Source organism: Pseudophryne corroboree, chromosome 7 (assembly GCF_028390025.1).
Source record: "Pseudophryne corroboree isolate aPseCor3 chromosome 7, aPseCor3.hap2, whole genome shotgun sequence".
Classification (NCBI taxonomy): domain Eukaryota; kingdom Metazoa; phylum Chordata; class Amphibia; order Anura; family Myobatrachidae; genus Pseudophryne; species Pseudophryne corroboree.
This window is the reverse complement of record NC_086450.1, coordinates 490120120-490135355: the sequence shown is the minus strand read 5'-3', so window position 1 is coordinate 490135355 and position 15236 is coordinate 490120120. Positions and strand designations below refer to the sequence as shown.

Here is a 15236-nt window from a genome sequence, read left to right as displayed (position 1 = left end):
AATGTGTAAAAAGGGGGACACTGTCTGCTGTAATGTGTAAAAAGGGGGACGCTGTCTGCTGTAATGTATAAAAGGGGCTCTACCTGGTGTAGTGGCGCTACTGTGCAGCGTAATTTGAATAATGTAGACTACTGTGCACCGTAGTATGAATAGCTATTATTTTGTGGCCACGCCCCTTCCCCATGAGGCCACGCCCCTAGAATTTTTTTGCGCACCTGTGGCGCGCTCTGCCCCTATCTTACGTGGGGGGGGGGCGCCACTGTCGTTTCTTGCACACAGCGCTAAAATGCCTAGTTACGACACTGCTTCCAAGGGTTATGTTAAGCATTCAAAGGATGCATGGTCATTACTATTATCAGTGATCACTGTCACCAGCCCTGTCCCCAGTGCACGAGATCCATCCACACACCAACATCTCTGCATAGATCCCGGTTCTATCTACACACCCGCAACACTTTACTTGATCTTGAGTTAAAACTAAACAGTAAAAGAGACCATATTATTGTACAATAAATGCAGAAGCCTGTGAAGAAGTGACAGGAATATGCATAATTACAGTTTACATCCATGTTGACGCAATGTCCACAGAAGATTAAAGATTTGACTTGAAGTTATCTGATCCTGCCCCGTCTGTCCAATTTTTGCGCACATAAGTGTTATATCAGACTACTTGGGGCTTACTGTACAATGGGCCACGCAATCATGGTCAGTCAACGATTACATGTATGCTCACCCTTATATACATACATACATGTATACACACTGGTCACTTGTGTCTTCATTGACTATGTACTAACATACCCCATAATGACAGCACTGCTTTCAATAGCCGCATCATTGGCCACACAGACAGTGATATTGGCCCTTATACCTAACAATGGCCGCAATCTGTGTAGACACATAAGACATCTGAGTCAACTGCAGGTCAATATTTTCCCTTTATTATGTTAGAGGAAAGGATGAGGAAGGAAAAAGAAGAGATGAAGAAGAAAATGGATGAAATTAAATCATCAGAGGAGAAGCTAAAGTCTGAGGACCAGAAAAGGACCCTAGAGGAGAACTTTAAACAGCTGCTGGAGAAGATGCGTGCTGAGAACCGTATGCTCCGGGATAGTCTAATGTCTACCATGCATCAGAAGTCTAGAGTAAGTCCTGTTCCTGCATGATGCTAATTCCATGTATATATGTTACTCACATTACGGCATTGCCTCATGTTCTTGTATGCTGGACGCTGTCTTTTATGCCTTTTTATAGTCATGAAAATGTCTACTACACTGACAGGAGAAATGAGTCTAACTTTACTGAAATTTTCACTTTTTTCAGTGAGTGAGAGACTGTGTGTGACGGGGTGAGTGTGTAAGTAACTGATTAAGCAAGGGCAATAAATGAGAGACCGTGTGTGAGTGTGTCAGAGGGCCATGAGAGGCTGTGTGTGACTGTGTAAGTGTCAAAGGGTTGTGAACGAGAGACTGTGTGACTGAGTAAGCACATAAGTGACTGAGTAAGGGTCTGAGGACTGTGAGTGAAATACTGTGTGTTACTAGGTGAGTGTGTAAGTGACTAAGTAAGTGTCTGGGCTGTGAACGAGAGACTGTGTGTGTGTGACTGAGTGAGTGCATAAGTGATTGAGTAAGGGTCTGAGGGCTGTGAGTCAGAGACTGTGTGTGACTGGGTGAGTGCGTAAGTAACTGATTAAGCACCTGAGGGCAATAAATGAGAGACCGTGTGTGAGTGTGTCAGAGGGCCATGAGAGGCTGTGTGTGACTGTGTAAGTGTCAAAGGGTTGTGAACGAGAGACTGTGTGTGACTGAGTAAGCACATAAGTGACTGAGTAAGGGTCTGAGGACTGTGAGTGAAATACTGTGTGTTACTAGGTGAGTGTATAAGTGACTAAGTAAGTGTCTGGGCTGTGAACGAGAGACTGTGTGTGTGTGACTGAGTGAGTGCATAAGTGATTGAGTAAGGGTCTGAGGGCTGTGAGTGAGAGACTGTGTGTGACGGGGTGAGTGTGTAAGTAACTGATTAAGCAAGGGCAATAAATGAGAGACCGTGTGTGAGTGTGTCAGAGGGCCATGAGAGGCTGTGTGTGACTGTGTAAGTGTCAAAGGGTTGTGAACGAGAGACTGTGTGTGACTGAGTAAGCACATAAGTGACTGAGTAAGGGTCTGAGGACTGTGAGTGGAATACTGTGTGTTACTAGGTGAGTGTGTAAGTGACACTAAGTAAGTGTCTGGGCTGTGAACGAGAGACTGTGTGTGTGTGACTGAGTGAGTGCATAAGTGATTGAGTAAGGGTCTGAGGGCTGTGAGTCAGAGACTGTGTGTGACTGGGTGAGTGTGTAAGTGACTAAGGGCCTAATTCAGACCTGGTCATAAGCAGGCATTTTTTTGCACTGCTGCCACCAGGTAGTCGCCGCCTTCAGGGGAAGGGGGTAATCGCTGTACAGGAGTACGAATGCATGTGCAGAGAGCTGCACAAACAAAAGTTTGTGCAGTCTCTGCACAGCTCAGGACTTACTCAGCCGCTGCGATGATCCGGCCCGGAGCTGACGTCAGGAACCCTCCCTTCAAATGGCTGGACAAGCCCTTGTTTCTTCGGACACTCCATGGAAACGGTCAGTTGACACCCACAAACAGCCTCTTCCTGTCAATCTTCTTGCGATCGCCGGTACGGTTCCCCGTCGCTGGGGGGACCTCGTGCCTATGCTTTGCGGTGGATACGCATGCGCAGGTCAGTCCCAATCGCTGCTGTGCGAAAACACACAGCAGCAATCGGGTCTGAATGACCCCCTAAGTGTCTGAGGGCTGTGAGTTAGAGACTGTGTGTGACTGGGTGAGTGTGTATGTCACTAAGGGGGTAATTCAGATCTGATCACTGCTGTGCAGACGATCAGACCCAAACTGCGCAGGCGTATGCACCGCAATGCGCAGGCGCATCGGACAGCTACAACGGGCATCGCCGATCAGCGACGGGATGGTGCGAAGGATCCATTCGCATGGGCGTACGCAAGGTGATTGACAGGTAGAGGCCGTTTGTGGTTTGCAACTGACTGTTTGTAGGGAGTGTCCAGAAAAACGCAGGCGTGTCCCAGTGTTTTCAGGGAGGGTGTCTGACGTCAGCTCCGGCCCTGATCAGCAGGATTCAATTGCACTGGAAGAGTAAGTCCTGGGCTGCGCAGAGACCGCACAAACTGATTTGTAGTAGCTCTGCTACACATAGGAACGCACACTTCCACAGCAAAAATACACTCCCACTGTAGGCGGCGACAATCTGATCGCAGGGCTGCAAAGAAAACCGCAGCCCAGCGATCAGATCTGAATTAGGCCCTAAGTTTCTGAGGGCTGTAAGTGAGAGACTGTGTGTGCTTGGATGAGTGTGAATGTGACTGAGTGTGTGAGGGCTGTGAGAGACTGTGGGTGACTGGATGAGTGTATGTGACTGAGTGTGTGAGGGCTGTGAGTGAGAGACTGTGTGTGACTGGGTGAGTGTGTATGTGACTGAGTGTGTGAGGGCTGTGAGTGAGAGACTGTGTGTGACTGGATGAGTGTGAATGTGACTGAGTGTGTGAGGGCTGTGAGTGAGAGACTGTGTGTGACTGGGTGAGTGTGTATGTGACTGAGTGTGTGAGGGCTGTGAGTGAGAGACTGTGTGTGACTGGATGAGTGTGTAAGTGACTGAGTGTGTGAGGGCTGTGAGTGAGAGACTGTGTGTGACTGGGTGAGTGTGTATGTGACTGAGTGTGTGAGGGCTGTGAGTGAGAGACTGTGTGTGACTGGGTGAGTGTGTATGTGACTGAGTGTGTGAGGGCTGTGAGTGAGAGACTGTGTGTGACTGGGTGAGTGTGTAAGTGACCCAGTAAGTGTCTGAGGGCTGTGAGTGAGAGACTGTGTGTGCCTGGATGAGTGTGAATGTGACTGAGTGTGTGAGGGCTGTGAGTGAGAGACTGTGTGTGACTGGGTGAGTGTGTATGTGACTGAGTGTGTGAGGGCTGTGAGTGAGAGACTGTGTGTGACTGGATGAGTGTGTAAGTGACTGAGTGTGTGAGGGCTGTGAGTGAGAGACTGTGTGTGACTGGGTGAGTGTGTAAGTGACCCAGTAAGTGTCTGAGGGCTGTGAATGAGAGACTGTGTGTGACTGGGTGAGTGTGTAAGTGACCCAGTAAGTGTATGATGGCTGTAAGTGAGAGACTGTGTGTGACTGGGTGAGTGTGTATGTGACTGAGTGTGTGAGGGCTGTGAGTGAGAGACTGTATGTGACTGGGTGAGTGTGTAAGTGACCCAGTAAGTGTCTGAGGGCTGTGAGTGAGAGACTGTGTGTGACTGGGTGAGTGTGTAAGTGACCCAGTAAGTGTCTGAGGGCTGTAAGTGAGAGACTGTGTGTGACTGGATGAGTGTGTATGTGACTGAGTGTGTGAGGGCTGTAAGTGAGAGACTGTGTGTGACTGTATGAGTGTGAATGTGACTGAGTGTGTGAGGGCTGTGAGTGAGAGACTGTGTGTGTGACTGGGTGAGTGTGCAAGTGACTCAGTAAGTGTCTGAGGGCTGTAAGTGAGAGACTGTGTGTGACTGGGTGAGTGTGTATGTGACTGAGTGTGTGAGGGCTGTGAGTGAGAGACTGTGTGTGACTGGGTGAGTGTGTAAGTGACCCAGTAAGTGTCTGAGGGCTGTGAGTGAGAGACTGTGTGTGCCTGGATGAGTGTGAATGTGACTGAGTGTGTGAGGGCTGTGAGTGAGAGACTGTGTGTGACTGGGTGAGTGTGTATGTGACTGAGTGTGTGAGGGCTTTGAGTGAGAGACTGTGTGTGACTGGGTGAGTGTGTATGTGACTGAGTGTCTGAGGGCTGTGAGTGAGAGACTGTATGTGACTGGATTAGTGTGTATGTGACTGAGTGTGTGAGGGCTGTGAGTGAGAGACCGTGTGTGACTGGGTGAGTGTGTAAGTGACTCAGTAAGTGTCTGAGGGCTGTAAGTGAGAGACTGTGTGACTGTATGAGTATGAATGTGACTGAGTGTGTGAGGGCTGTGAGTGAGAGACTGTGTGTGACTGGGTGAGTGTGTAAGTGACTCAGTAAGTGTCTGAGGGCTGTAAGTGAGAGACTGTGTGTGAACGGATGAGTGTGTATGTGACTGAGTGTGTGAGAGCTGTGAGTGAGAGACTGTGTGTGACTGGATGAGTGTGTATGTGACTGAGTGTGTGAGGGCTGTGAGTGAGAGACTGTGTGTGACTGGATGAGTGTGTATGTGACTGAGTGTGTGAGGGCTGTGAGTGAGAGACTGTGTGTGACTGGATGAGTGTGTATGTGACTGAGTGTGTGAGAGCTGTGAGTGAGAGACTGTGTGTGACTGGATGAGTGTGTATGTGACTGAGTGTGTGAGGGCTGTGAGTGAGAGAGACTTTTACAATTATTTTCCTTTTTTAAAATAATGCACAAACCAGCCATGTAACACCATTTAAATAATACCTCCAATAATTTCCTTGTACCCACTAACAGCCTTCTATATGATTCTGCAAATGAAATTGTCCTTTTGGGGGGGTCCAGGAACGTCACCCCACTTTTTTATGCACCTCTCTCACAACACAAATGACTGGCAATTCACACATTCCCCGCTGCGAGCACCGCAAATAGGCATCTTTAATTGGATTGGAGAATTCTCGGGAGCGCGCATTCGTGCGAATGTCTGCGAGTTCTATGAAACAAACTCGCAATTCGCACCTAATTGGATTCACCCCAGTGTGTTACTAGTGTCTTGCGTCTGTCAGGATCTGGTAGTGTTAGAAGTAGCTGTTGTAGTGGAACTGAACCTTCTGACTTCAAGTAAGGCTGGGTACACACTGAGTGATGTATTGTCCGTCATATCGACCAATGATATATCGCCAGCATATCGGCCAGTGTGTACATCCGCTGTATTTTGCAGCTATATCTGCAGGTCTGTATGTGTGTACGGGCGACCCGCCAACCGCCCGTACACTGGCTGTGTCATTGTATAACGGACACAAAGCGCAGAAAGTCTATTATACATTAAACTCATTTAAACACATTTTCTAATTTCTTACACATCTGTTTTCTCTTTATTTGAGAAACCCTAAATATATTGTTTTAAATAGATATTAGTAAAAGTTTATTAATTTTAAAAAATAGGGGGAAATTTACTAAAGGCTGATAAATAAATAATAAATAAATAAATAATAAGGGTCGATTTTGGTTGATGAAAATCAATCTTATTCGATGTTGAGTTTCAGGGGCTGAAACACATATTTGCTAACAAGTGATTCATTTTTATTAATTTTCAATCAATCGAAATCGATCTTTAGTAAACTTATCATTATTTTATATTTTGATCTTAAGGGAAAAAAACAAAACAATATTTTTGAATACAAGTTAACAGTAATATGTAGAGATACAGGCCCTCATTCCGAGTTGATCGCTTTTTTGCAGCTGTGCAAACGCATAGTCGCCGCCCACGGGGGAGTGTATTTTTGCTTTGCAAGTGTGCGAACGCGTGTGCAGCCGAGTGGGACGAAAAAGTGTTTTGCAGTTTCTGAGTAGCTGTGGACTTACTCAGCCCTTGCGATCACTTCAGGCTTTTTGGTCCCGGAATTGACGTCAGACACCCGCCCTGCAAACGCCTGGACACGCCTGCGTGTTTCCAAACACTCCCGGAAAACGGTCAGTTGACACCCACAAACGCCCTCTTCCTGTCAATCTCCTTGCGATCGGCTGTGCAAATGGATTCTTCGTTAAATCCATCGCCCAGCAACGATTCGCTTTGTACCCGTACGATGCGCCTGCGCATTGCGGTGCATACGCATGCGCAGTAGTAACCTGTTTGCTGCGAAAAACGTCAGCGAGCAATCAACTCGGAATGACCCCCACAGTATATTGATACAATATATAAGATTTCTCATTGTGATTCCCCCGGTTACTGTACTTGCTGTCACTCTTGTGCCCCCAGGAGCAGCAGTTGTACGCGGCGCAGGGGTGTGAAAAACACGCCAGAATGTACCAGGAGCAGGTACACGACTTGCAGAGGAAGAGAGACGAGCTGGGTGACAATGGATGGGTCCAAAGACTGGGTTCTGTATTTCAGCTCGTCCTTCCCCTTGTTCTACCGAAAGTGGTCACTATAGGTGGCGCCATAATCTTAGGCATAGCAAAATACTTCTCCAGATAATGGAACACTGACACATTATACTCGAGGTATACATAATGGAGCACTGACACATTATACTCGAGGTATACATAATGGAGCACTGACACGTTATACTCGCAGTATACGTTACCAGTGTGAATCTGTGTAACACAGAGACGTACAGGGTGTTGTTTGATAAGATGTACATTATAAGAGTCTGTCATTTCACATTTTGGAGTATGGCAGTCTCATCCAAAAGCGTGTTGTTGTTTTTTTGTGGGGTTTTTTGTGGGTCGCCCTCATTTGGGTGCGGTAGATAGATATGTGTATATTAGTGCTGCCCCCTGACAATCCTGGCTCCCACACATCAGTGCACAACTTGGGCACATAGGGGTAAATTTACTAAGATGGGAGTTCTATTTAAGATGGGATGTTGCCTATAGCAACCTCTCAGATTCCAGGTATTTTCTTCTAGAAGGTGCTAGATAAATGAGAAGTAGTATCTGATTGGTTGCTATAGGCAACATCCCATCTTAAATAGAACTCCCATCTTAGTAAATTTATCCCGTTGTGCGTTCGGCACTTTGGCGGAGCAGCTGTATAATATACTATAGGGACACAAGTGTAGTATCTGCAGGTCTGATGATGGTGCTGGTGCAGAGATGGATGCAATGCTGATATGTACGGACTTGAGCGATTATCGGCCGACTGCGCACTCGCCAAGGTACCTTAGCAATGCCACTCGCCGCGAGGATTTATTCGCAAAGTGATTGACAGACAGGGAACATATAAAGGAGGTAACACGGAGTGCGACAAAAACACCGCCATGTCACAACTATTTTCGGGGAGTGTCTCAGCCTATAACTGCAAACCCGTACACATACATAACATGGCGCCAGTGTTCCCATGGCTATTTTGCGCAACCAAAGGGTTACTCAGGGAGTCGATTATCGATGGATCTGCAATCGCCGCTGCGCGTTTGAACCCAGTTGCTTGGATCGGTGAAGCCGCCGGTGGCCTCTCAATAGAGATCCTGGTGTCTGTGACATTCGCAATTTTTTGCGCATAAGCTGCATGGGGGGATCGCTGCTGCGAATATACGTATTAGCATTCATCTCTGATCAGGTCCATGGGCCAGCTAAACCCGATCATCCACAGCCAGTGACCTCATCCATACAGCAATATTGGGCCACAGTACCCCTGTCTCGTGGTGCACAGGGGGCAAAAGATCTGCAAACCAGAGTCCATCTCTCATCACTACACACCTTCTCCTATAGTACAGCTCAGTCTAGCATTGCCTGATGCTTATATAACCCAGAGCGTGCGAGGACACATGTACTGTCTGTATTACGCATGCCACGTTTGCATGATTTCTCTTTTTACATTACCTTGACGTGCGTATGGAAATGCAACACCAAAGTGCACCATGGCGGTCCAACGTTTTTCTTAATAAGAAAAGGGAATTAGGTAAAAACCGGAATGGTCTGTACCCCGTAACTCCGGACCAGACACGACAGGCTCCATTCAGCAAACGTTGGCCCTCTGGAGCTTGTAGTACAGACGGGAATGGACGGGATGTGCACTACAAGCTCCAGGGTGGCAGAGGTTGCTGCATGGAGCCGGTCAGGCGTTCCGAGTTCCGGACCATTCCAATTTTTATCCAATCCCAAAGAATAGGTGCCAAACCCCACTAGTTCTAAACTGCTGCAAGACTCATGTCCTCTAGTGGCTGTGACCCTATGGAGAGAACACCCCTCCGCTGGTACTGTCATAGGAACTGTGTTGTTCCCGTCTCCTTGCGCAAGCCGCTTCTCTGGGCTGTAATAAAACCAACGCAGACGTATCTTAGCAAAGAGCGTCAGAGCTACACACCTGCCTTTAGCACTCAGGATACGTGTGCTGGACGATGTACTATTTCATTGCCTGCTTCCACAGCTATCTGAGGCTCGCCTTGTAGTGGAGGATAAAGAGTTGCATTATATTCCATATATTCATACAGTATTATCTATTTGTTTGTTTTTTATCTTATATTTGCAATTTGTAACCAATCAAGCAACTTGTTTTTCCCTTCAAACTGTAACTATATATTTGTGCTGTATTTTATTAAATAGCATGGTATCATACCAAGATCGTGTTATCAATTCTGTGCCATGGCGGGTTTATAGCATCACATAACAGCTTTGGATACAATACTGTCCACAGTGCATGTATCACCAGAGAAAGGTGAGGGCTCTTTCACTATGTGCCAAACCCAGTTATCACCCAGTGCGGCAGATGTATTAACCTGGAGAAGGCATAAGGAAGTGATAAACCAGTGATATGTGCAAGGTGATAAAGGCATCAGCCAATCAGCTCCAATATGTAAATTAACAGTTAGGATCTGATTGGCTGGTGCCTTTATCACCTTGCACATATCACTGGTTTATCACTTCCTTATGCCTTCTCCAGGTTAATACATCTGCCCCACTGTACGCGCTGTACTCTTAATTATTCTTCCTGCTACTTTGGTAAAATTTGAACCAAGGATCTGACTGTTTTATCCATCTGATACCATGAACTGAAGGACCTGTATGGGCTGCAGGAGCGTCTACACCTGACACGTGTCCACTCTGCGGGGCGTCCTGAACATGCGTGTAAATGAGTAGGGACTGGGGCAGAATTCCCACACACACTGTAGGGCCTGGTTCAGTGATGACGTAGACGCAGCTTGGATTACTCTTTTGCCAGTTCCTCATCTGCGACTTGATACAAATGCCACTACAAAGCCATCCTCGGTGTACCACCCTATGAATATGCCAGACTGACTCACCGACGAAGAGCATCTGCAGAGGCTGTAATACCTCCTGGTGCGTCTCTAGACATCATCAGTTGCACCGTCAATACTTTGGCCAGCCCCAGCCTCCATCAGAGTACGGCCTCCAATGTGACCACTGAGGGCCTTGGTCTGCAAACACCGTAGCGACAGACCCGCGACGCTCCTCCAGGGACCATCTCCGAGCGTCTGTTTAGCCTCCTCCCAGTCATCGCCCAGGAACGCCCAGAACTTTCCTCAGACATTTCTGATAGCGAAGTACACACAGAAAAAAGTAAAAAAGATGACGACACTAAATATTTATTAAAATAAAATGCACGTTGATAAAATATATAAATGTAAATACAATCTACATGGCCAGTGTAAGAAACCGATACAGTATCACTATATTTAAATCAAAAAGAAAACCTAGTCATAGTACAATAGCCGATCTTACATACATCATGTGATGCGAAATACAGAGACAATGGAATAGAATGTCAAAGGTCAAATGAGCTGCTAATACGTTGTAAACATAAAACAATGGGCCCCATTCAGACCAGATCGCTGCTGTGCGTTTTCGCGCAGCGGGCGACCAGGTCTGAACTGCGTACAGACCGCAATGCGCAGGTGCGACGGACCGCAGCAACGGGGATCGGTGAGCAGCGGCGGGATGGTGCAAAAATTACGAACGCACCGGCGAATGAAGGAGATTGACAGGAAGAGGGCGTTTGTGGGTGGCAACTGACAGTTTTCTGGGAGTGTCCGTAAAAAACGCAGGAGGGACCCGGCGTTTGGAGGGAGGGTTTCTGACGTCAGCTCCGGCCCCGATCATCGCAGCGGCTGAGTAAGTCCTGGGCTGCGCAGAGACTGCACAAAATTAGTTTGTGCAGCTCTACTACACATCCGAATGCACACCAGCACAGCAAATTCCCCTCCACCTGTAGGCGGCGACTATCTGATTGCAGGGCAGCAAAAAACGCAGCCCAGCGATCAGGTCCGAATTACCCCCAATATTAGCTATACAACTACATAACGGTAAGTCAGACCAGTAAGTAGTGTCAAAGCAAATATGGTGGAAGACATGAAGCCTAACAGGAGGGGGTTGAGTTCCAGAAGCGCACCAGGACAATAACGCCAAAACATCAATACACACGCAAAAACGCAAACCAACATCCCAACCAGAGAAGCATCATGTGGACAGGGGCAGAAACCAGGACTGGGCCGGGGCAGGAGATTTAGGGCCCAATTCAGACCAGATCGTAGCCGTGAAAAATTCTGCCTGGCTACGATCAGCCACCCTGACATGACGCCCAGCACAGGGCAAATCCACCCCGCATGTCTGCCCCCCCCCCCCCCACACAAGTACAATAGCATCGCACGGCGGCGATGCTTTTGTACTTGTAGAGTAGCTCCCTAACAGCGCAGCTCTTGCGTGCTGGCAGGGAGCTACTCGTCACTCTTCTAGTCGCAGCAGCTGGGTGTGATGTCACGCAGCCACCGCAGCCCGCCCCCCGCACGGTCTGGGTACTCCTGCATTGCCCAGACCACGTCCCCAAAATGACAGCCCAATGCCGCCGTCCCGCCCCCTCCCGCCTCTGCCTGTCAATCAGGCAGAGGCGATTGCTGGGCGCAGATGCCGATAGCATCTCTGGCATGCGCCGGCGCACTCCGGCGCCTGCAGACCTTATCGCCCGCTGTGCGAAAACACACCGCAGCATTCAGGTCTGAATTAGCCCCTTAGAGTAGCTCGATTGATGCCACATACTCCAAATTCGGAGGCGCCTCTCAAATGTGGGGGTGAAGCACATCCTTGACCCACCCAACCTCCCCCGTTCTGACACCTATTACTGTCATATACAAAGCTGGTCTGTGTGCATTACTATTAATCCCTACATTTCCCATGTGGATGAGGTGCGGGTTGCCGGCCGATCTCAGATGTTTATTTTGAAGCGGCATATACAAGGCAAAACTATGCCTGGTATATGCCGCTGTAACAAAACATCCAAGATCGTCCGGCAGCCCGCACCTCCGGCAATCTCGGACGCTATTACATTTTGCCTTTTATGTTGTAAAATCTTTGTCCTCCCATTTTTATATATCCTGCTTTTGTAAAAATAAAATATCTATGTTAGAAGTTTACTCGGGCTGTCTGATCCACTTGTTTCTATGATTTCATTCTTTCTATAGACCGATCGCTGATCCCTCTATTCACCTGTTTTATGTTCCATTGTCACAGTAACTTACCATTGCTGTACATTTAGAGGTGTGATGACGCCCTTAGATTTAGGGATTGTCTATCCAATAGACTAATTTTGATAACCCATACTGTATATATACATTAAATAGTTATTGTGTGACTTTAAAACTGACAATAACACTATGTGCACTATGCTCTATTCCTAATTATATCTGATTTCACATCTCGTGGGACACTCATTGTGGGAAAGCCTTCTGCCCTCCCTGCACTGGGTTACCAATGGGGTGACAGGGTAAGCATCCACGCAAAAGCAGATCCAACTGACTGCACTATCTTCTATCTATCTCTGATTCACTTCCTGAACTCTCACCGACCTGTTCACTGTTCTCAGCAACACAAAGGGGAGCAGTAGAAGCAGGCAGGCCCACCATCAAGGGGGGACGGTGGGTACTTCAGTCCCGGGGTGAGATGAGGCCTGGGTGGCAGCAGTGAGGATCGACAGGGGCCAGGCCAGCTCCTTATTGGTTCCTGCTCCATGAGCTCCGATTGGCTCTCGGCCCACTCTATAGTTAGAATACAGCTGCGGCTCTGTCCATCTGTGGCTGCCTGCCGGTGCATAGGCAGCTTTCCCCCATCGATCCTCACTGCTGCCACCCAGGCCCCCTCAAATTGGTAAGCTTTGGGGGATGCAGGGGGGATCTATGGGGCAGTGTGTGTGGTAAGGGGCCCTGCCAAATTTGTCAGTCCTGTGCCCCATCTTTTCTGATGGCAGCCCTCAATAAATGATAGATGACAATGTTAATGAATATCATAACATTTTTTATTTCATTAACTATTTAAGGAAGAGTGCCCCAGCAAAAAGAGTCTTCTTTTTTTCTCTGTGTATCTGCAACTCTTTTTTCTTAGAATGCAACGGGCACAGGTGATAATGGCTCCCCTGCATTCCATAGGGCTGGAGGGGGGGCTCGGTGCTGGACCGCTGAGGCCGTATGAAAAGGAGGTGAGGACTGATGTGGGAAAGAGTGGCTTGTGGGTGAGCTGCGGGTGCGGGGAGATGAGGTAGTTAGAACAGGACCTATATCTGTCCACAGCCACTAGGAGCTCGGAGCAACTGCAGAGACAGAATGTGGGCCCATCCTATTATAGATATACTAGGTGCTTCATCGCGCCCTACAGGCGCTCTTCACACCGTCGCAAGGGGCTTCGCCCCCTTAACCCTTGCATGCCTTTCTGGGGTTCAATATTTGTATTATATGGAGTATTACCTGCATTCCTTTGTTAGTGGTTAAATATTGTACAATGAAAGGGCGTGCGATGGTGAAGGAGGCGCAGCCCCTTGCGACGGCGTGAACAGCACCTGCAGGGCACGATGTACAGAATGTAGCGGGTGCGGGGGGGACTGCGGATGGTGTCTGTAGATGCTGCAGGTGGAGGGGGGGCAGAAGTGGGGGTGGGGCCTGGATGGGGAAGAGTCGTGAGGTGCTGCGGGTGGGGGAGGGGCAGAGGAGTGGGGGATGCAGATTGGGGAGGGGTCCGGAGGCACTGCAGGTGGCGGAGGGGCAGGGCTGCCATGGGTGGGAGAGGGGCAGGTGTGGGGATGTTGTGGATGGGTGAAGGGTTCCAGAGGTGCTGTGGGATGGGAAGGGGCGGGAGTGCCGGGGGTGGGGTAGGGGTCCGCAGGCGCCATGGGTAGGGGAGGGGCAGGTACGGGTGGTGCGGCGCATAGGGAAGGAGGACCGGAGGTGCTGCTGGTGGAGGAGGGGCAGGTGCGGTGGTGCCATTGGTGGGGGAGGGGTGGGTGAGGGGGGACTGCGGATGGAGGAGGGTGTCTGCAGATGCTGTGGGTGGAGGGGGGCAGGTGTGGGGGGAGACATATAAAGGGGGTGGATGGTGGAGAGGGCCTGGAGGTGCTGTGGGTGGTGAAGGGACGGAGGAGTGGGAGCCGCGGGTGGTGTAGGGGGTCTGGAGGCACAGCGTGTGGGGGAGGGGTGGAGTGCCGCATGTGGTGGAGGTGAAGGTGCGGAGGTGTGGTGCATTGGGGAGAGGTCTGGAGGCGCTGCGGGTACTGTACCTACCAAAAAGGTGACAGGGGTGACAGGGTCAGAACAGTGTTGACGGGGCCAGGACAGGGGTGACAGGGTCAGAAAAGGGGTGACGGGGCCAGGACAGGGGCGACGGGGCCAGGACAGAAATGACAGGGACAGGATAGGGGTGACAGGCCAGGGTAGGGGTGGCAAGAACAGGACAGGGGTGACAGGGCCAGTATAGGGTTGAAAGGGCAAGCACAGGGGTAACAGGGCCAGGATAGGGGTAACAGGGCCAGCATAAGGGTAACAGGGCCAGCATAAGGGTGACAGGGCCAGCATAAGGGTGAAAGGGCCAGGATAAGGGTGACAGGGCCAGGATAAGGGTGAAAGGGCCAGGATAAGGGTGGCAGGGCAAGGCCAGGGGTGACAGGGACATGACAGAACACAGTGCATGGGAGAGATTGGTATTAGGGACAAAACAGTGGTGACAGACAGATGTGTCTTACCGGAGTCACTGCTGCTGTTCCACTCCAACCTGTTGGGATCTGCTGCTGGTGGAGACTTGGCATGGCTGACTCTCTTAGGCTGGAGTCCTGCTTCCTCTGCCCGTCCGCATCCCTCCCCCCCTCCTCAGTCACACACCGCGGACCTCGCGCAGCTGCCAGGCACTGTGGTAAGGGGAGACTGGGAGTGACTGGTTAGCTCCCAGGAGACGCTGCTGCTGGAGGGAGGAGGGGGTCAGAGCCTGCAAGCAGCTCGGACTTCTGCAGCGTTACCCGTCGGCTAAAGTGTGTGAAGGAGCTGGGCGCACCTCACTGTGGGTGGTAGCGCTGCAGCTAGCGGTGGGGTTGCCGGGGCTGGAGATAACAGAGGCAGTACGGAACCTGCACAGCGGCAGGTGCCCCACAAAACTGCAGCTAAGAAGCGTGGAGTGTGCCAGAAAGTGACGTTCCTCCGCGCCAGAGAGGGGGGGGGTCAAGCACACAGTGAGCCGGTGCCCGTCTGTCTGTACGACATACCCCCTCACACACCCCCATACCTCCCAAATGTCCCGGGTCGCAGTGTCCCGCGGTAACGGGGGAGGGGAA

General features: G+C 49.8%; 1 protein-coding gene across 1 annotated transcript in view; it reads left to right on the top strand.

Annotated features, from left to right (window-relative positions):
- LOC134945703 (guanylate-binding protein 1-like) overlaps positions 1–9257 on the top strand; it is a 48379-nt gene extending 39122 nt beyond the window's left edge. The window contains exons 10-11 of the mRNA XM_063935148.1: positions 952–1145; positions 6954–9257. Of these exons, the coding sequence (XP_063791218.1) occupies positions 952–1145; positions 6954–7172 (413 nt within the window). The 3' untranslated portion in view covers positions 7173–9257. The remainder of the gene's footprint in view (positions 1–951; positions 1146–6953) is intronic.
- Positions 9258–15236: the final 5979 nt, after the last annotated feature.